This window comes from Stylophora pistillata, chromosome 6 (assembly GCF_964205215.1).
Source record: "Stylophora pistillata chromosome 6, jaStyPist1.2, whole genome shotgun sequence".
NCBI classification, from domain to species: domain Eukaryota; kingdom Metazoa; phylum Cnidaria; class Anthozoa; order Scleractinia; family Pocilloporidae; genus Stylophora; species Stylophora pistillata.
The window spans coordinates 20,817,075-20,838,642 of NC_142524.1; the positions used below are offsets into that span (position 1 = coordinate 20,817,075).

At 40.0% G+C, this 21,568-nt stretch overlaps 1 protein-coding gene across 1 annotated transcript in view; it reads right to left on the bottom strand.

Moving 5' to 3' along the window:
• LOC148728709 (uncharacterized) overlaps positions 1-1,197 on the bottom strand; it is a 1,280-nt gene extending 83 nt beyond the window's left edge. Inside the window, exon 1 of the mRNA XM_088762676.1 lies at positions 1-1,197. This exon is cut by the window's left edge and continues 83 nt beyond it. Coding sequence (XP_088618802.1) covers positions 37-1,179 — 1,143 coding nt within the window. The 5' untranslated portion in view covers positions 1,180-1,197 and the 3' untranslated portion in view covers positions 1-36.
• Positions 1,198-21,568: the final 20,371 nt, after the last annotated feature.

Genomic DNA, 21,568 nt, shown 5'->3' on the forward strand with positions numbered 1-21,568 from the left:
TGCTTTAGCTTACCTCATTTAAGGGGTTTTCTGGCCCTATTTGTTTGGCCTCCTCCCCTTGTACTTTTTGTTGTAAGGGGGGCCGGGCCTTTTCCAGTTTAAATGTTTATTGATCTGAGTGCCTGGACCACGCGAGGAGTACTTGTAGCCAAATCCTTTGGACTTTGCATGTTTGTAACCTCTGTATCCATTGCTTTTGTGGCCTTCCACTTTGGGGTTAAGCTTTTTGCTGACCTTGGTCGCTTCCGCGAGATCTTTCAGTTGTTTAGACAAATCGGCATCATTGCCAAACAAGAAGTCTGTGAATGGGACTGAGCTGGAGCACAAATGCTTGTAGTCTTCGTTTAGCTCGGGCTTGATGTTCTCCTGGCGCTGCATGTTTAACTCGAAATTAGCGGCACCTATCAGAGCAATGGCATCAGTGGCCGCTCTTATTAAATCAGGGGCATTCAAGGCATCTCTGGGAATTTTATCCCGTGCCTGCACAGAAACTACAGGAATGAGCCCTTTGACAAGGTTGGATTGCACCCGTTGCAACTTGATATCAGCAGACCTCGTGTCTGGTTTAAGTTTATCCCAAATGAGATGGTTGACCTTCGTGCTGGTGAGACATTCACAGTTTTCTGGCGTATTATAGCGATTCTGTGTCGCTGTCAGAACTTCGTCCGTAAGTTTTTCTCTCATTAAGCCATGGACAATTTTGGCGATCTGCTCATTTATAGCAGGAGCCTTCTTTTGATCAAGTTTGAGATCGTTCGCAATGCCTGACAGTAGGTCAATTTCCCCATCAGGAACATCACGCTGAGATTCAGAGCTCTGATTTATCAGAGTGTTAATGCTCTGCTCAGTTGTTTGAGAACTTGTAGGCTTTTTAGCCCCACTATTTGACACTGCGGACCCAGATTGCTGGTTTTTGTCCGACTGCTGTGTGGATCGTTGGTCCATGTAGGCAGCTATTTCTAGCTGTTGTTCAGTTTCAGCATTTTCCTCTAAAGAACCTTCCTCGATTGCGAGGTGGTCAATGGTGACCTTCATCTGACCGAGGGATTCAGTCATGGTAAATTTCAGTGAAGTGATGGAAGAAACTAGCAGCTCGCGCATGGAACTGATGGCCGCGACAATGGCCGACTCGCTGTTGCTTGGTGCAGTGCCATTTTCAGCAAGTTGAGATTCTGTCATTTTCAGCTCTATTGACAATTTTTGTTTTGCTTCCAGTTTGGTATGTAGACACCTTCTAATGTACCTCACGGCTAAATTGAGAAAATTTTTCGAGTTAACTGTTCTAATACCGCGCCTGTTTTTTGTGCTGACCGACTCGAGCAAGGCGAGAAGTGCACTGAACACTTGAGCGGCTGGTGCTTTCTCACGTGACTTCGTAGTGCGTATGATGACGAGGCAGAATCGAAAACAAATGCGTCAAAATGTCCAGTAAAAATCCCAGAAAAAGCTCTTGGATACACACTTATAATAATTATAATGATGATCATAATTAAGGTATAAATATTACAAAACAAGTTTAAAAAGTCTCTAACTGAGAGAAAAGTTTTGAATCTCTTCGGTATTAACTTAATAATAATAATAATAGATTTTTCCTTAAAAATATTTCACAAAAAGCAGTTCTCTAAAAAAAATTAAAAGTTCAGTAAACTAAGCTACATACTAAAAAATTGACTACTTAAATTCTGGCTTGCGCACTTTCCGATGTAATGTCAGTGTCAGATATAATTATTGGCTACTCTTCTCTTTCTCCTGGTTCCTCTGAGACACAGCAAAGCTGAACGTAGAATGGCAAAGGATATCTTCGCCCTTATCCAAGATAATTATGGTTGTAGCGTAGTCATCTCCTTTCTTTAAAGCAAGTAACTCTGCGAGGCGGCTATGGAATCTCTTGCATTCATCGGCCATTCCACCTGTACTTGTAAAAACTAATGGTGTGAATGTCGCTTGCTCCACTTCCAAAACCCACTTCTTCTCATTTTCATGTAGTTGGAATATCTGTTTTGGAGACAGTTCCTGATACGAATCTGTGTTTGGGTGACACACCTGAGCATCAAAGAACGCAGATTGTTGTCTGTCCCAAAACCCACGAGCGTGGATATCTAGTCTAATAATAATAATAATGATAATAATAGTAACTTTATTTATAGTGGTAAGAAACCGGTCAGTCCATCAAGATATAGATCGACTGGTATTAATCGGTGACATACATGTGTAATTAATTGGTGACATACATGTGTAACTAATGATGACTTCATTTGAAATAACTAACAGCAATGTTTGAAATTGGCAAAAATACAGAGCAAACAACATACAAAGAGAGATATATAATAGAACTTCTTAAGTAAAACAAGTGGAATTTCCCACTTTCACCTGTGAAACAAATAGTTCTTATTCATCAATTAAAACCAATGGTTGTATCAAGTGTTGGAAAAACAGTAATATTACTTCTTAGTTTTCAGGTGCCACTGGTGACAAAAACCATTGTGTTTCAAACTATTTGAAAATTAACGTGAATTTTTTAAAAAAGAAAAGATGTACTTCCAACAACTCACATAGAATACAGCTAACAGAACTTTTAGAGTATAAGAAAATGAGAAGTTTAAAACCTATTTACATTTTGGAAAGTAGTTATAAATTACTATCAGCTCATAAAAGGTGAATTGTTTATGAGTTACACTGATTTGATCACCTCTTCGGCATTTTTGTCATTGAATACAACTGTTGCTTTGACAGGAAGAAGCAGTTCAGTGATATCATCATCACTAAGGTCTGCAAACTCTTTCACAAATTCTCCACCCTGTTCTGTTTTAATAGTTTATAGCTGTTTTTAAAATTGTATCATCAATTATATTCAGGGAAGTCGTGTCTTTTCCAGTAATGGTAAGAATACTGGCAACATTCGGTATTCAGTTGCATTAGGCCACACTCAGAACATTTGAGGATTTTCTTGTCACCAATTCCATGACTTTAGAGTGGCACTTGTGGGTTCAATAAGATTGAACTTAGTTAATTCCTTCAGGTGGGAATTGCAGCTTCAAATGTTGTTTTTTCTCTAATACAACATCTTCTCGATCTATCCTTAATCTGTCAGCCTCATTTATTGTGCTGTTTTTCGTTGATGTTGAATACTTTGCACCATTAAACTCTTTAATGGTAACATTTGATATTTTGTAACATTGCCCTGATTTCATTTTGCTTGTGTCCTGTTTCCACAAGACCAGCCGTAGAGATCCACTGTTATCTGTAAACAGGACATCTTGTTTAGTCAACATTTACAGTTTCCGCAGTGCCATCAAATGAAATATGGCCAGCAATGTTGACCAGGGTATTGTTTTCTCAACCTTGAATTTCCTCTACTGAGCTGTCTGTTGCTACCATGGTTTCTTATTTGCTGAAGGTCAAAATCCATCTCACTTTTATGGGGAGCTTGAATTTTTGTTCTTTTGTTGAGAATCAATTTTTCTTTTTTTGCTGTCATGGTTTTTCTTTAGTTGGAACTTCTGCACTTAACAGCTTGTGAAGACTTGAATTTGGGCTTGACCACTGAATGCTTCTCTGGGGAGACGTAGACAGTACAATTTACTTTTATTAGTGTTTATCTGGAAATTTAGTGAAAAAATATTGATTCTTGTTTTGGGTGGTCTTTATAGGCAACAGGTTACTTAAATAACCAGCCATGCTTTGTTCTGAAATAAAAGGACAAAATTATCGAATTTAAGTTGTTACTGATTAGATCAAAAGCATCAAATACATGTACTGTTAGTATTTATTTATTTTATTAGGGATGAAATGCAAGAGTCATAGATCTCATCTTAGAGTGGATCACCAATGGTACTTAAATGAAAATAATGATGCAAATTAAAATATGGTAGTAATAAATGTAAATATTAAACATTAAGAGAATGAACTAATCCCTGAAGTAAGACTTTAAACAATTTACATTTGTTGTCTCACAAATGGAAAGCGCAAGGGAGTTCCATGTTCCTACAACTCTATGAAAACTATATTTGGGAACATTCCTTCTTGCATGTCTCATATTCAGAGTTAACTTATCATTACATGTCTAAACAAGTAGTAATCAATAATAGTAGAAAATACTGTGTCAATTTTTTCAGTGGATTGATATGGCGCAAGTTGTGAGAGGTCATGGTGGATTCATAAAGGAAATTCAAGTTGCTTAACAACACTTTCTTATGTTTGATTTCAAGACAGGTAGTGCATCAATTTAGGCTAATGAACATTTACATGTATGGCACAGAACTTGCCAGAGGTATATTATTAACAATGTATGATAACCTGTCACTCAAATTCAAGTGAAAGTAAAATTATTAGTTTGAGAAGTAGAAACTCTTTGATGAAAAGTGTGAGCTAAGTTTTCAATATTGCTCAACGTTTTATCTTGTTGACTATTAAGGAAATGGTAAAAATGGAATACAACATACCACTTGAATCATTCATACTTGGGTCACCTGAAAGGGAATTATTTAGAGAGAATTAATTGTTATTACTTTTGGTGACACAAATGCAGTTATTTTTGTTCTTTAAAAAGGATCTTTTTCTTTTGAAATTGAAGTGAACACTTTATTTAAATGCGATGGAGTATTCAGCAGAGCTGGCAGGGTCGTGTATTTAGAAATAAAAAATTAAGTATTAAAAATTAATTATGTACCTAGAATTATGTTTAGATAATGTGGCATGTACAAAGACTGTAAATTTAAAATGCTAAAAATAAATACAATCATCATCTTTTAAATGTTAATACTTGATTAAAGCGGCAATTGGATCGAAATTTATTTTTCTAATGTCAAGTTTTGAAAGCAGGTGCTTAAATTGGTTTAAGTTATTGCCACTGATTCTTTCCTGGAAAGGCTGTTCCTTGATGGAGTTCCTCGTAAAATTTGTCTCGGGGCTTGGGAGAATAATTAATTTTCTCTCTTTGTTCTACTTTCCCGGCTTGAGTTCCTCTGGACAAATAGGTCCTTAAGTTCTGTGGCGTTGTATCCTTTTATGGGTTTGAAGGTGAAATCTGCTAATCATACGTTACACATTCTTTTGAGACTATCCCATCATGTTTGCGTTAAAACATCTGTAGTGCTGGTGACACATGATAAACCATACACGATATGTCCCGCTCTGGCATGTAGTTTTTCCAGATTGCTGAAGCGTGTCTTGTTGCACGATCCCCAAACAACTAGGCCATTTGTAACTGATGGCATTATAACTTTTGTATAAAAATCCTCCAATTGCTTTCACGGGGGTAACTGCATTCATAGAAGTAGACTCAGTTTAGATGCAAAAAAGTTGATTCTATCTTTGGTCCAACTGTTGTCTGTATTTCAAAGTGTTTGATTTATTATACTTTTAAGTCTATCAAAAGCCATTGGCCCTACTACAAGTGAGGACCACCATTTAACTCTACTTAAACCTACCTATGTGATGTTTGTTCAGACTTTCCAATATCCATAATGCAGTGGTTTTGTCACCTTTTCTCATTTTCCTGTTTTGGCTAAGTTATGTTTTCCTTTCTATAAAGAAAGTGCTTTTATATAATTTTTGCAAAATGACTTACCAGTAACAGAAATTACAACAGAAATTTCAATGCAACACTGAATCTGTTTTTCTGGATTAGCTTTGCAAAATTTCATGTTATTGTTTTGCATCAATGGGGTTAGAAAATACTAGAAGACAAGTTCTCTCATCTTCCCAATTTTTTTTCTGGAGTTTGTAGCTTCTTGTTACCAACTCCACAGATGTCATGGCCTTTATCAGTGCCGAAGGGATGTATTCTGCTCAGTGTTAGATTAACTGCTTGATCCTTCTCTGCTGGAGAAGATGTGCATGCCACAATTGCAGTAAAAGGCTGTGTTAGCAATAAGTTGGGCAGTTACTATTGCCTGAACTGCATCTGGTGCATGGGTCTCCCTGGTGCTGCAGTGAACAACAATTAGTGTGTCTATCCGCTTGAGAATTTTTCCAAGGGTCCCTTGGATCTTTTCAGCTTTGTCCTTCATGGTAGGCTGTTTGGTGCTGGGTGATGAAGTTTGTGTTGCCTGAATGACATCCAACAGACTAAGGGAAACAGCTCTCTTGTGCTTGTGCATTAGTATAGAAGAGTTGACAAGTACAGGTTGGATTACCAGCAGACTGCAAACTGGGCTTATGTTCACTGAGCTGGCTGGAAATGAGTGTATAAATGGTGATGATGGATTTGAAGATGGGCATACACAGACTGGTGAAGGTGACGGTAGGAATAACACTGACATTGGAAAGTACCGACAAAGGTACAGTCATATAATGCCTATATTGAATGTCCTGAGCTAAGCCTGACTGGGTGATTCCCAAGCTGTTTGGATAATCAGCAACTTGTATTTTGTTAAGTCTGGCCAGTGGTGGGGATGGGAGGTACAGGCCATTTGAAAGATAGTAAAGGCCTCTGTCCAGGTGAGGATGTCTTCGTCTTTGACCATCCGCCACTTTTTTGAGACCAGAAGCTTGCCTTCCAGAAATGTGTGGGGCTCCTGATCGACTGCCCACAGATTTGCCAACAATAAGTCAGCCAGTTCAACAAACTTGCCATTTGTACATACATACATACTTTATTGACTTTCCCCAAGGAGGCTTTTCAAAAACAATGTTATAAAAATATTCCTATTACAATTAAAAGATCCTATTTACAATTAAAAATGTTTTAAAATCTGAATGTTCTAAAAGAAAAATAAAAGTATACAAATATACATGTAAAATTACAACTCTTTGAGTAATTTAGTCCTTAAACGTTTTTTAAAAACATAAACGGAGTTGCACAGTTTAAAGGAATTATCCAAAGAATTCCATAAGTTTACAGTTCTATAGAAAAATGTTCTCTGACCGCTAGCTGTTCTAAAGAATGGAATTTGCAAAAGCTGCGAATTTCTGGTGCTACATCGACTAACCTTGGCTCGCTTTATGAATTTTGATGACAGGTATTCTGGGGCCTGACCAGTCATGCATCTAAAGGCTATAGTAGCGTTCTGGTAGTAAAGCTGGCTTTGAACTGAAAGCCAATTAGTTCCTTGCGAATTGGTGTAACGTGGTCAAATTTACGCGCACCGCTAACAATGCGGCATGCGAAGTTCTGCACCGCCTGTAACTTGTTAACATTACATTTTGAGGTATTTGACCAAACATTGGAACAATAAAATAACCTGCTGAAAACTAAGGAATTAATAATTATCAAAAGTGTACGTTTGTCGAAAACATGCTTGACACGGTTTATTTGGCCGAGGCGGGACATGCACAAGGAAGCGGTTTTAATTATGTGTTCATCGTAAGTTAAATTAGAATCCAAAATCACACCAAGGTCTTTGGCGGTGTCTGCGGGGACGATGTCCTCACCCATAAAGGAAAGGGAGCGAAATTGCAGTTTTGCACGCATCTGCCTGCTGCCAAATATCATCAGCTTGGTTTTGCCAGGGTTAAGTAACAATTGGTTGTTGGAACACCATTCTCCTATTTTAAACAAGTCATCTTCCAAATCAGCAATTGCATCCAGGTTGTCTTTAAGTTCGAAGGAAGTGATGAGTTTCGTATCATCTACATAACTCTGAGTGCTGCATTTCTGTGGGATCGAAGGAAGATCGTTCGTATATATGCTAAATAGTAGTGGGCCTAAGATACTTCCTTGAGGGACGCCGTTGGTCACAGACAAAGGCTCAGATAGCATTGAATGGATTCGTACTATTTGTGTCCTGTTGCTTAGGTAACTACGAAACCATTGGAGAGCGTCACTGGAAATTCCGACATCTTGAAATTTTAAAATTAATGTGTCGTGATTGATGCTATCGAAGGCTTTGCTCATATCTAATAGAACGACTGCTGTTAACTTCTTTTTGTCAATGGCGTTAAGAATTGTGTCAGTTGTTTCAATCACAGACGTTTCGCAGAATGCCATCTCTTGTTACCGCTTTGGCTCTTTGATAGGGTGTCATTCGATTGCAGATATACGAGGTGAGCTGATTATGTACTACCCTTTCGCAAACCTTTGATAAGACTGGTATAAGTGAGATGGTTCTATTATTGTTTACCTGTTCCTGGTCGCCCTCTTTTGGGATTGGTGTAACCACAGCTGTTTTCCATTTTGATGGAAAAACACAGTTTTGAAAGGATGCATTAACAATAGACGTTATTGGGTGAACAATTGGATTAAGACAATCCTTGATGACACGAATCGGGATTTTGTCTATCCCTGGGGCCTTGTTTGAAGGCATTGCTGCTATTATATGTTCTATTTGTTTATAATCAATGGTACTCAGTGTGAACTGGTCAGAGAGAGCGTATTGTCTCGGTACAAAATAATTCTGATTAAGTGTTAGGTTGCATTCATTAGCCAGGGACGTAATTTTGTCAACAGTGCTCTGACCAACAGATACAAAAAACTGATTAAATTCGTCTGCAACAGCTTTTTCGCTCTTACTGTATGTTCGCTGAGATGTAGATTTACTGGGGATGCACTGGCGAATTGCTTTCCAGATATTATTGGTGTTATTTGGATTCCTCTGGATTTGTTCGGCAACAAATTCCTGTTCAGCAATTCTGATTTCCCTCTTTACTTCCTGTCTGAAATATCTGTAGGCAGTCCAACATAGCGGATCATTTGCTTTCTTTGCTTTCTTACGCCAATCATTCCTGGTCTTCATCAATCTGCGGATGTTGTCTGTTAGGCATGGATTTGGTTTACAGCGTGCTTTAAAAGTTTTAACTGGAGCATGGCAGTCGAGTATCTCAGTAAATAGCGAACCAAGTGCATAAAGTTTGTCCTTGACATCGTCGAAAACATCAACTATGGACCATGGTGCCAGTGATACGTCAACAGGACTGTAGTGTTTAAAACTTCTGGTGGTAATATAGACGGATTTGGAGCGCGCCTTATTCAATTTTATGGTGACACAAACCAAGTCATGGTCGCTAATCGAGCTTTCCATAACGGTAGCCGTTTGAACTTGTCTTGTGTCCGATGCAAGGATAACATCTAGAATTGATTTCGAAGTCTCTGTAACTCGTGTTGGCGTGTTGATCGGTATTGACAAGTTATAGGAATGGCAGAAATTAACAAGGGCATTAGCTCCAGGATCGTTGCTATTCTCAAGTCTTCAGTTCAAATCTCCCAATAGATAAATTGGAACATTGAACGACGAGGCATAAATAAAGTTCTCTGTGAGATCTGAATCGAAACAAGATAACGATGTGTGCGGTGGTCTATAGGGTGTACAGACAATGAAAGACTTCATGTTCCTGACGTGGATTTTTAGCCACAGTTGGTGAAAACCAGAGGCCGTGATAAGAGATATATCGCTCAAGTACTCCGTCCTGTAATTTCGTGAGACATAAGCACATATTCCACTGCCAATCTTCGCCTGTCGGTCGATACGGTAGATAACATAGCCAGGAATTTCTATTTCCAAATCCGTAACTGAACTGTTGAGCCATGTTTCGGATACGGTAAATATGTCAAACTTATTTTCCAGTACCGCTTCCTTTACAAGAACGAAATGATCACGGCATGTAAGCGAGCGAACGTTAAGATGTGCAATCTTCACATTGCCATTTGACTTTTCAGACTTGTTTCTAATAGAGCTGTTTGCTGGTCCAGGGTTAAGTTCAACATCATGTAACAGTTGTATAACAGGTCTAAAAGTCGAGGTTGAATTGGCATAATAGGCTGTAGTAACGTTTGCTCGTTTCACTCTAATAGTGACATGCACGTGTGCCCGCCATTTTGTACAGAGTCTCGAATCCCAGTTTGCTACTTTAACCGACGTAGAGTGCGGGAAACGTAGACCAAAGTACTCATTGGTAAAAGAGTAGTCATGTTTATCTTTCCTCGAGGTATGAACAAGACACAAGAGGAGTACAAGTCCAATAACTCGGGAGCTCAGAATCACACGTCCGCCCTCCATCACAATATGCGATATAATGTTTTATCTTTGTAAAAGTTCACCTTTCAAATGACTAACACAATTTTTTCACAAGTGTTGAATATGGCAGAGAATATACCTTATTGCTTCTGGAGATAAAGGAAAACTTCCTTAACATGCTCATGCTCCAAAACTGTGAAAGGAGTATTGCCCACTAACTGGACAGGCCCATAAAACACACAATTCTTATGAACATTATCAACATCATCTCTTCTAGGCCAATCGAAGCTGTCAGCGGCATTTGCACTATGCGGAATAGGATGTAGAAACTTGAATCGGATGAAATCGCCTTGAATGCTCAGAATTCTGCCAAAATAGTAATGGTTAACATAGTCAACTGCATAATATTCATCCACCTTCATGCTAAGTGGAGGAATTGGTAACACAGCGTTTCTGTGCAGTTCAAGGATCATGTAGCTTCTTAGATCAGAAATGCTGTGAACAGTTAGGGAATCATAGGGCTCAAATTGACAAGACTTCTGGCATACATGCATGAAAAGACACCACAGTCATAGTCATTTATTGTATTGTATTGTATTGTAATCTTTATTTAGACACGATCAATTCATCAGCCTATAAAAATACATATCACATACGCTAAGATATTTAAAATTAAAACTACATACTATAACACTAAAGCTGTTTTCCGTGAATGCCGTGCGTTAGACTTAAAAAATGTCATTGATCTTATGTTTTATTTGGCTTGGGATGTCTCCAGGCTTGTTGGCATAAAACAACCACTCTTCAACCTTGAGGTTGCCATCAATTTCTCTCATTAACTTAATGACCTACTCAATAGCTTTATAAACTGTTGGCTTTATGAAGCTACCTGGCATGCTATCTAGAGCCAGTACACACTGTAGTGGTGGCTGAACTGCCGAAAGGAACCAGTGGTGGCTTTTATTAGTGTTGCATGGAACAACAAATATATCCTGGTTGAGAATAGGTTGAAGTGCCCTCAAAACTTGTTGGGAAGGGAATGCTCCCACCCTTTTTTCAAACTTCTCTCATGTGATCACTTCTATCTCTGTAGTTGCACTTGCTTGTTTGACCAGTTCTAAGTACCTGTCAATTACAAAGTTTGTTAGCCACTTTTCTTGTGCTGTTTTGCCATGCCCTTGTAAACCCTTCAGGTCATCTTTGTGAACAAGGTGACTTCCTCCAAAAACAAGCCTGCCACTTGCAATCAATCATTGGTGCCAGAAAAGTAGGTAACTGAAATGCTAAGGAATTTGCAAACATGGGGCTATTTAGTATGATGAATATATGAAGTTCATATATTTTAAACTGCGGTTATAGATACGTATGATGCACGATCCTTGCAGTAGAGAGCGCTATTTATGCAATAGCGAAAATCAGACCTGAAAAAAATCAGGCCTGTATGGGATTCGAACCACTGACCTCTGCGATACTAGTGCAGTGCTAGGGGCTATTTGTAAACACTTCTGGTGGTAATCTATGTTGAATATGTACAATCATTTGATCCTGCTCTTCATTGGGCTCATTTACACTGTTGTTTTCATCATTGTCGTCATCATCATCATCTATAAATAATAAATACATAGCAGGACCTGGCGGAATAAACAGCAAGCCTAGAGGCAAATGCAATGAAGAACGTCGAACCATAGTTGGCTCAGCAGTATTTATTTGGCACTTCCGGTCCTTGACCTTTCTAGCAGGCAGTGAGTTTTCGTTATGTAGTTGACCAAGAATAGCCTCATCGGGAAGATATAAAACAACATAGTTTCTTATTTGAATATTTTAGTCCACATACTGTATGCTTTTACGCTGATAATTAAGGAGCATATTGTGACTTGTTCATCTTATGCTTAGGACTCTATTCAAATCTATAGATTCAGGCTGGATATGGCATAACATTTGTGCATTCATTATCTATTGTTTTCATTTTATCCCTTAATGCTCTTGAGTAATTTCTAAAAGATCGTGTGAAATAATGATAGCCACAGGTCAAAAAATGAACCATAGTTTCCGTGTGACTCTGATCAAAACATGAGCATTCTATTTATAACTCCTCTCGCTGTGCTTCTTTTCTTTCTCACTTGTTGTCAAGCTAAGCCCTAGAACTGCAGCGAGGCTCAGTGCAAACTATTTAAACAATAGTGTTTCTGTCGAGGAACTATCGGCTGATAGTTGCCCCGCGGAAATTTTATGTTCTTAAAACAAGTATTTGCTCGAGAAACAAAGCATCGAGGGCAAATATGCTAGTTTTAAGAGCATCAAATTTCCAAGAGGCAACTATCAGACCAATAGTTCCGAGACATAAATGTTTCGTTCTACCAAAATCACACGATTTCTAGGTAACGAACAGTCTTTATTTTATAAACTACGTGCGCTCTCACGTAGATATTTTTATCTAAAACCTTTTGCGATTAGATAACATCGACCGCTGTCTCATGTGTCACCTGAGGTGCACGTGATCTCTGAGTGAGCTCTCGTTACATCCTTTCTTTCATAAGAAACAAAACGAAAACAACGGAACAATCGAAACAAACATGAGAAACAAAAAATCAAAACTAATATCCAAAAGAATCAACTAGTCAAGTCCGGTAATGTCATTGTCTCTCATGACACTGACTCAGGCTAACGAACAAAGTCATTCAGATAAGACGGGGGCTTCGTTATTCGACCACTGCGAGTCTGGTTGCCTTTGGAAGCTTGCGATGCTAGATCAGTCGCAGGCTGCTTGATCGCTGGCTCCTGTGGCTTCGCTACTTCTGAGCTGGAGTGACCACTGGCGTTAGTTTCTTGTTCAATGTGTTTAGGTGGCGAGGGAAATTCTGTCTCCTGGGGCATCTGGGTTGTTGGCGTGTGAGGCTCTGTAGTTGCTTTCAGATGCCTTCTATTTCGTCTAAGGGCAGAGCCATCTTCTGTGAGGACTTTGTAGGATCGCACGTTCACTTGTTCCTGAACAGTGGCTTTCTTCCAGGGTGCCTTGGGGTTACTTGTGGGCTGAATGCGTACTGAATCTCCCGTTTTTAGTGGTGGTAAATCTCGAGCGTTTCTATTGTAGTAAAATGCCTGCTTGGTTCTTGTCTTCCATTTTTCTTCTTGGACACTTTCGGAGAGTTTGGGTTTAAGGAGCTTCTCGCTTGTTGGGAGTAGGGTCCTTGTTCGACGACTCATTAGTCGTTGTGCTGGGCTGCTTTTCATGCCTTCTGAGGGTGTGTTTCGGTGGTCGAGGATCGCGAGCCAAGGATCTGTTCCATCTTTGTTAGCCTTCTTAATAAGCCTTTTCACAGTCTTGACTGCGCTTTCCGCCATACCATTGGACTGCGAATGTCCGGGACTTGAGGTTAAATGATTGAATTCCCAATCTCGAGCAAATCTCCTGAATTCGTCCGAATCAAACTGTGGGCCATTGTCGGAAAACACAGTGTTCGGGATGCCATGCCTTGCAAAGTGTTGCTTCAATTTGTAGATAACCGCTTTAGATGTTGTACTGGACTCCAACCTATCGACTTCCCAGTAGTTGCTGTAGTAATCTACGGTCACAAGGTAATGTCGGTTGTTTGTCTCAAACAGATCAACACCAACCTTGGACCATGGCCGGTCAGGTACCTCATGTGGGTGGAGTGTTTCCTTCTGCTGGGAGATCTCAAAGGTTCGACAAGTTTCACACTGTCTGACAAAGTTCTTCACCGCTGTGTTCATTCCTGGCCAGAAAACGCTTTCTCTCGCGCGTCTCAAGCATCCTTCCACGCCAATATGTGATCGGTGGATTCTGGATAGAACTTCTGGTCTGAGGGATTTTGGAACTACACATCTGTCTCCTTTGAAGATAATTCCATCTTGCGCTGATAGCTCGTCACGAACGTTGAAGTATGGGGTGACGTCACAAGGGAGATCAATCTTGGTCTCAGGCCACCCTTCTCGAATGACTTTCTCAAGTGCTTGCATCGTGCTGTCTCGCAGACTTTCTTTACGGATATCGTCTAGGCTAGCTTTGCGGAGTGGCAGAAACTCGACCATATGTATTTCTTCAACTTCTTTGTCGATGGTTAGCACTTCATCGCGCGATGTGGTGTTGGGAAGGGGTGCTCTAGAGAGTGTATCTGCCAGATACATGTGCTGGCCAGGCTTGAAACCAATTTCGAGGTTATACTTCTGCAGGCGAAGTAGCATTCGTTGTAGACGCTTGGGGGCTGCCATGAGGGGTTTGCGGTAAATAACTTCAAGTGGTTTATGGTCGCTCTCAACAATCACTTTGCGACCATAAGTGTATTGGTTGAACTTCTCGGCTCCAAACACTATGGCTAGCAGTTCTTTCTCTATTTGCGCATAGTTGCGTTCTGTATCCGTCAGGGATCGCGATGCGTATGCCACTGGCTGACCATTTTGTAAGAGCGTAGCTCCAAGTCCAGTGTCCGAGGCGTCGCATTGAAGTACAGTCGCTTTGGCGGGATCAAAGTATCGGAGGACAGGTGCTTGGGAAGCTGCTTCTTTGATCTTCTTAAAGGCGCTCTCATGGACGTCGCTCCAATGCCATTCTGCATCCTTGCGCGTTAGCTGTCGAAGAGGTTCGCAAATGTCTGCCAGCTTCTTTAAGAATCTTGTCAGGTAGTTCGCTAGTCCAACAAGCCGCTGTACACCTTTCACATCTGTTGGTCGACTCATGTCTTTGATGGCGTCAATTTTGGATGGGTCTGGTTTTAGACCATCTCTTGTTAACACATGACCAACGTAGGGGATTTCTGTCATCCTCAACTTGAACTTCTCCTTGTTCAGTTTCACTTCCTTTTCGCGGCACCTTTCAAGTAGAGTTAGCAGTTTTTTGTCGTGATCTTTCACTGCTTCTTGCACAGTGTCACCTTCACCCGAGATGAGGATGTCGTCTGCAACTGTGCGCACACCGGGAAGGCCTTCGATGGCTTGATCCAAACGATGTTGGAAATATTCCGGTGCGGGCGATATGCCGAAGGGCATCTTCAGCCACCGGTACCGACCAAATGGAGTGCCAAACGTTGTTAGATAGCTTGAATCTTCATCTAACTCGACATGCCAAAACCCGTTTTTAACGTCGCACACACTGAAGACTTTGGCTTTTGACAAATCCGGCAGGAGATCATCGATGACCGGAAGAGGGTAGTGGCTGCGTTTCAAAGCTTTATTTAGTGGCTGAGGGTCAATACACACGCGAAGCTTGCCGTTGGGCTTCTTAACAAGTACCAAGCTTGAGACCCAATCTGTTGGAGTGTCAACTGCTTTGATAACTCCAAGCTCTTCGAGACGAGTGAGCTCTTGCTTTAACTTGGGTTTCATTGCCACTGGAATCCTCCTAACAGGCTGTTTCACAGGTTTAATGGTTTTGTCCAACTCTAAGTGAAGTTTCTTCTCAAATTTTCCTTCTCCAGTGAAAACGTCATGGAAATCTGCTGTTATTTGTTGCATCGTTAGGCCCATTACTTCTGTCTTTTCTTGTACCAATGAGATATTCTCGTAACGCACTTTGATTAATTTCATTTTCTGCACCGTTTTGGAACCCAACAGTGGCTTGCAGTCGTTATTGACAACAACAAACTCTGTTTCGCATTCTTCATCAACCTTGGGATTTACCAGATTAACACGACATTTACCAATGGTTTCCATTTTCGATCCGTTAAACATTCTGAGGACTTGTTTCGAATGCGCGATCCGGCACTTGTTCGGTAAATCGTTTTTGCTTATCACATTACAGGTGGCGCCACTGTCGACTTGAAAACGAACGGGATGACCTTTGATCTCCATTGTTGCGAAGATTTTCGATTTGATGGGTTGACTACTGACACTTTTGACGCTTTGTTCTTCCAGATTTCCGGATGAAATCGTGAAGCAGTACTCTTCATCGCTCGAATCCTGCGAGGTTTTGGCGTCTCGCACTCGGTGAATCCGTTCTTTTCTTCGTTGTCGCCCACCAAGTTTCTGTTTACATAGCTTGGCGAAGTGATTTGTTTTGCCGCATTTCGCACATTCTTTTCCGAACGCTGGGCATTTATCTCTTGATCTCTCGTGTTTTCTGCCGCAGTATTTGCAATTAACTAACTTAGGACTGGCGTCTTTGCCGTCTTTTTTCTCTTTGTGGTTGATTTTGTGGTTGATTTGTGCTTCTTTTCCACTCATGACTTTCATTTGCGATGCAGTTGTTTCGGCTGATCGACATACATCGATACACTTCTGAAGATTTAATTTCGGCTCTTGTAGTAATTTCTTCCTAGTTCCCGTGTCACAAATTCCACAGACGATCCTATCACGAATTAATTCGTCGGTGAGTGGACCAAAAATGCACGTTTTCGCGAGAGTTTTGAGCGCTGTGAGATACGTGTCAAATGATTCGCCGCTTTCTTGTTTTCTATTATTGAAGCAGTATCGCTCGTAAATGACATTTGTTTGGCCAATGCAGTGCCTCTCCATCAACTCCAAGACTGTATTCATTACGTTCTTGTCTTCTTCATTTTCGAACGGAAGACCATTGTAGACTTCGAGGGCTTCGGTTCCAATGCAGGTAATGAAAGTAGCTACACGGTATTTATCTTCTTGCTGGTTGAGACGTGAGGCGATTTCGAACGAATCCCACACTTGCTTCCACTTCTTCCAGTTTTCTGAAATATTTCCTGCCAAATAGACCGGTTCACGCTCTTGAGTGCATGCTGGGTAATTAGGGCAAGCAAATCCAAAATGGCGGACACGCTCGGCTACACTCTTTTGCTTGATCTGAATACTTAATGAATATCGGCTTTGTTTCAGAACTGGTCGCAATTTTTAGTATTGACAGTTCAAGATAAAAGTCACAGCTACATTTTGAGCTCTGTATTTTCGATTTTAATGCGTCAAAAAATAAGATATATAATGGTTAACTACCGATGTTGTGTTGGAGGTTGTAACAACGACTCAAGATATCCAAAAAAGATAGTGAAACGGTCACATGTCGAAAATCTTTGCTGGCATTTTATTCCGAAGGATCCAAAGAAAAGAGCCCAATGGATTGCCAGCATATCCAAAGGACTTGTTGGATTCGAACCCGGCAACTACAAGACTGTTTGTTCGAATCACTTTCAATATGGAAAGCCAACGTACTCCTCACCAACTCCAACTTTGTATATGGTGCCAAGTGACTCTAACAAACCTTCACCCAAGAAAAGAAAGCTTGTGGCAAGACACGAAGTTGTCTCTACTGCTGAGGCATCCAATAACTCAAGCTTCAAAGAAGAAGGAACTCAATGCTTGATAATAAATCCGCTAACATACGGAAGTATGAAGTTTGCTGATTTAACAACAGAGCAAGATGTCCAGCGTTTCACTGGATTCCCTAACGTAGAAACATTTCAATTGATGTTTAATACACTCTTTGAAAAAGCCATGTGTATGCACTACTGGAAAGGAGACAAAGAAAGTGCTTTGAAGGACACCACCAAGCCCAGGTCAAATAATGTACAGAGAGCTCTAACCTTGGAGCAAGAGTTTTTGCTAACCATGATGCGAATCAAGCTAGGACTCTTTGTATTTGATCTGGCTTTAAGGTTCAAAGTTTCCGAGGCGACTGTCAGCTCTGTCTTTACCACTTGGGTTAAGCTGATGTCTAAAGAATTAAAGTGGATGATTTCCTGGCCAGATAGGTATTTAATTCAAAGAAATATGCCTGATATGTTTCGACGATATTACAGAAAGTGTAGAGTCATCATTGACTGCACAGAACTATTCTCTGAAACCCCATCAAGCTTAGAGAATGCGGCAATGTGTTGGTCAAATTACAAACAACACTACACGTTAAAGTTTTTGATAGGGATAACACCAAATGGCCACATATCATTTGTCTCTGAGACCTTCAGTGGGAGGTCATCTGATGTTTTTATTGTAGAAAACAGTGGTTTCTTAAACTATCTTCAGCCACATGACCAAGTTATGGCAGACAGGGGATTCAAGATTCATGACCTGTTAGCATACTACCAATGTTCTCTAACAATTCCACCCTCCAAGCATTCCAATCTCCAGATGTCAGGTGCTGATGTTAGGAACACATCACTTATTGCTAATGTACGGATTTATGTCGAGCAGGCTATCAAGCGAATTAAAGACTTTGCTATGTTAAAGCAAGAAATTCCCATTAGCATTCTTTCCCATTTGGATGACATAATCATCATTTGTGCAGCAATATGTAATATGAAAAAGCCTTTGAGTACATAGATTTCATTTCATCAATTATGTTTGCATTTTGTACCAGTCCAAAATGTTCCCATTCAATTTTCTCACAGGTTATAAGCTATGGTAGTCAAGTTTATTTACACATCTTCTAGAATACAATTCCTTTATGGAATTACACAAACATGTTTGTATATAGCTACAACAATGTTCAAACAATAACTTTGAAACTTTAGTAATACTAAATACTATAATGTTTTGGTTTCATCCGCACTATTTTGTACTATTTAGTAGTTTGTTGAGGTCATATTGCTTCCACTCTATAATTTTAATCATTATCTATTGCTTGTTCATTGCAAAATCTGCAAATGAATGTTGATTCTTGTTCAAAATTTGAGCAGGCCCAGTGAAACCATAGCATACAACATTCACACTGAACACTGTTTTCATCATCACATTCAATTTCATCTGGCTCAAGACAGGGTTTTTCACAGACAGCACAATAATAAATAGGCCTAGTACCTAGCAACACCCTAGCAACATAAGTCTTGAAAAAAATTGTTAGATTTGGTATGATATCTTGCCACAGTTTTAAATCAAACTCAATAATTTCAATATGAGCACCACTAAGTGGAGTCCAAACAACAAAAAAGGTTTTAGGACATCCTGTTAGGGCCATTTGTCCTTGTATCTGGTAATAATAACTGTGGGTTCTCTTGAGCATGATATTCCCATTCACTAATTCTAGATAAGTTGTATTGTTCCAATGCTCATCAAATTTCATGTCTGCAAGTGAGTATGGACATTTATACTCAATACAAGAATGACCACAGCAATCGCAGTGAAAAATACCATCTGGGGTAGCTCCCACAAAAGGGTAAGTTTTAGATATAAACAAGCCACAAGTCTGAAGCTTTGCATTTTTGTGTTTTTTGGATTCTTGTGCAAAGAATGATGCAGCAGCATCTCTCTCATGTTCTCTTCCCCATTTAATGGCAGGTATCATTGACAGATCGGTACAATCTAAAATTCGCTCAAGAAGAGGTGTTACTTTGCAATTTGGCTTTCTTTTTCTAAGAATTGTTTTTGTCTTTGTGTATACTTCATGAAAATGAGATGCAGTTATTCTACCTTTTCTTTGCTCTTTCCATATACTGGAGTTAGCCTGATCCCTTGTGGCCTTTTCTAATTCTTTAATGCTACTGTCATTGAAAGATAATTGTTCCAGAAATTGTCTCACTAATTCATCAGCATCTACACCATTGTTTTTAGAGGATATATCATCAGCTATAATTTGTAGTGATGGGGGAACATCATCAGAAGTTGGTGGTGCATATGAAATATGGATGACAGCATCAGGATTTATGTTTCGAAGAGAAGCTAGAAACTTTTGCTTGCTTTCTTCGGTAACAACCCTCAAGGATTCTGGCCGAGGATCAAAGTTCTGTTTTTCCTTGCTATTAATAGCATAACGTGGGTTTTCTTTGACTACCTTGTGGCTTTGGAACACCATGTCCTTTAATTTCATGGGTTGGATGTCTTTCTTGCTAGTATTATTCCACACACATGCCTTATCTGTGCAGGAAGGATCTGTGAAACCTTTCTGGTTGGCAAACTCAACTTTATATAAAAGGGCTATGACATGATTACAGCACTGACTGTATCCAGCATTACAGCTACAATATGCCCCAAGAATTTCACCGGGAGATTTACAAATTATCCACACTTTATGAGGTTCTTCGCGAATTCTTTGAGATGGAGTGACAGATGCAAACAACAGAACTTTGTCTTGTCCATGAATTGTTTTTGAGTATACAGTGTGCACAAAACCACTTTTAAAGTATGAATACGCTTTTCTGATTTTATATTGACCAATATAGTCAGTGTCGAAAGCTTTTTTTCCAAGTATAAACGAGAATATTTGACCAATGTTTGTATGCGGCCACTTTGTTACACAGTCCTCCCAATCGACCATGGATAACGGATCCTTTATACCGCATGTGCGTAGTAGTTCTACATGTTCATTTTGTAGTGACTTGGCTTGGCTTTCGGCCGAATCTCGAATAGGCGTTTTATGTTCAAAAGCTACCAAAGCACGAGCAGCAAGATCCGAGTGTGTCCCTCCAGAGGGCAAACCTCGCTGTTTAAGATAAAACTGCAATTCCCCACATGAAAGTTCCAAAAAATCTTCGAGGTGCGTGGCCATGATCGTGTTGTTGGGATATTGAACTGTCAACGACTTTTGAGCGAGATGGCAATAACATAAAGAGCTCAAAATGTAGCTGTGACTTCTATATTGAACTATAAGTATTCAGATCGAGCAAAAGAGTGTTGTTCGTATCCGCCATTTTGGATTTGCTTGCCCTAATTACCCAGCATGCACTCAAGAGCGTGAACCGGTCTATTCAATCGCGACGGAATTGGTAAATTGCTTTGTATTCCATAACATGGTGTCGGCGCTTGAACACTCGCTGAACCTTGAGGTGGTGTAGTTGTCATCGTGTCGAAGAGGCTACACTCCTGGTACCATGTTTCGTTCTACCAAAATCACACGATTTCTAGGTAACGAACAGTCTTTATTTTATAAACTACGTGCGCTCTCACGTAGATATTTTTATCTAAAACCTTTTGCGATTAGATAACATCGACCGCTGTCTCATGTGTCACCTGAGGTGCACGTGATCTCCGAGTGAGCTCTCGTTACAATAAACACTCTATTGTTTTTATTGTTCACCACTAAATTTTCTTCCGCGCCTACAGCTTGTCACAAATGTCAATAATTCGCAACCATACATAATACGTTATACCTGTCAGAATTGAAAAGTCACTGTTTTTCCAATCTGCCTATAACTTCGCTACCGTCAAACTATTCAAAGCTTTTCATGGATGAGTACTATCAATCCAGGTATTTTCCACGGATGGACACTATCCATCCGGTATTTTCCGCGGGCGGGCACTATGGGCTGATAGTGTCTCTCCACGAATCAACACTGTCACGTCACGTGATCGATTTAAACCAATAAGAACCGGAGAAAATTTAGCGGTGAACTATAATGTCGATTAGAGAAGGGTTTGCGTCTGAATTCCGCGTCAAAGCTATCCGAGAAGACTAGAATATCTAACCATTTCCTGATGTTATAGAAAGGTAGCAAATTCTTCTCAATGATTTTAAGACCCTGAGTGTTGGTCTGGCCGGGGCTCGAACCCTTGACCTCCCGCACAACAGTCCAGTGCTCTATCCATTGAGCTAACCGGGAGGCGGTCACTGTCATCATTACCATTACCACTGACATGTTGGTGATTTCCTTTCTCTTGTTCTTTTTCTTCACTGTCATTTTCATCTTTGTTTGAAGCCCATACTGTTGGTGAGGATGGTTTTGATGCATCATTTGATGTTACACTTGCAGTTGGATCCACTGTCATAACATGCTCTCTCAAGGGCTCTTTGTAAAAGAACTGTAAATTTTTTGCTACACTTATTT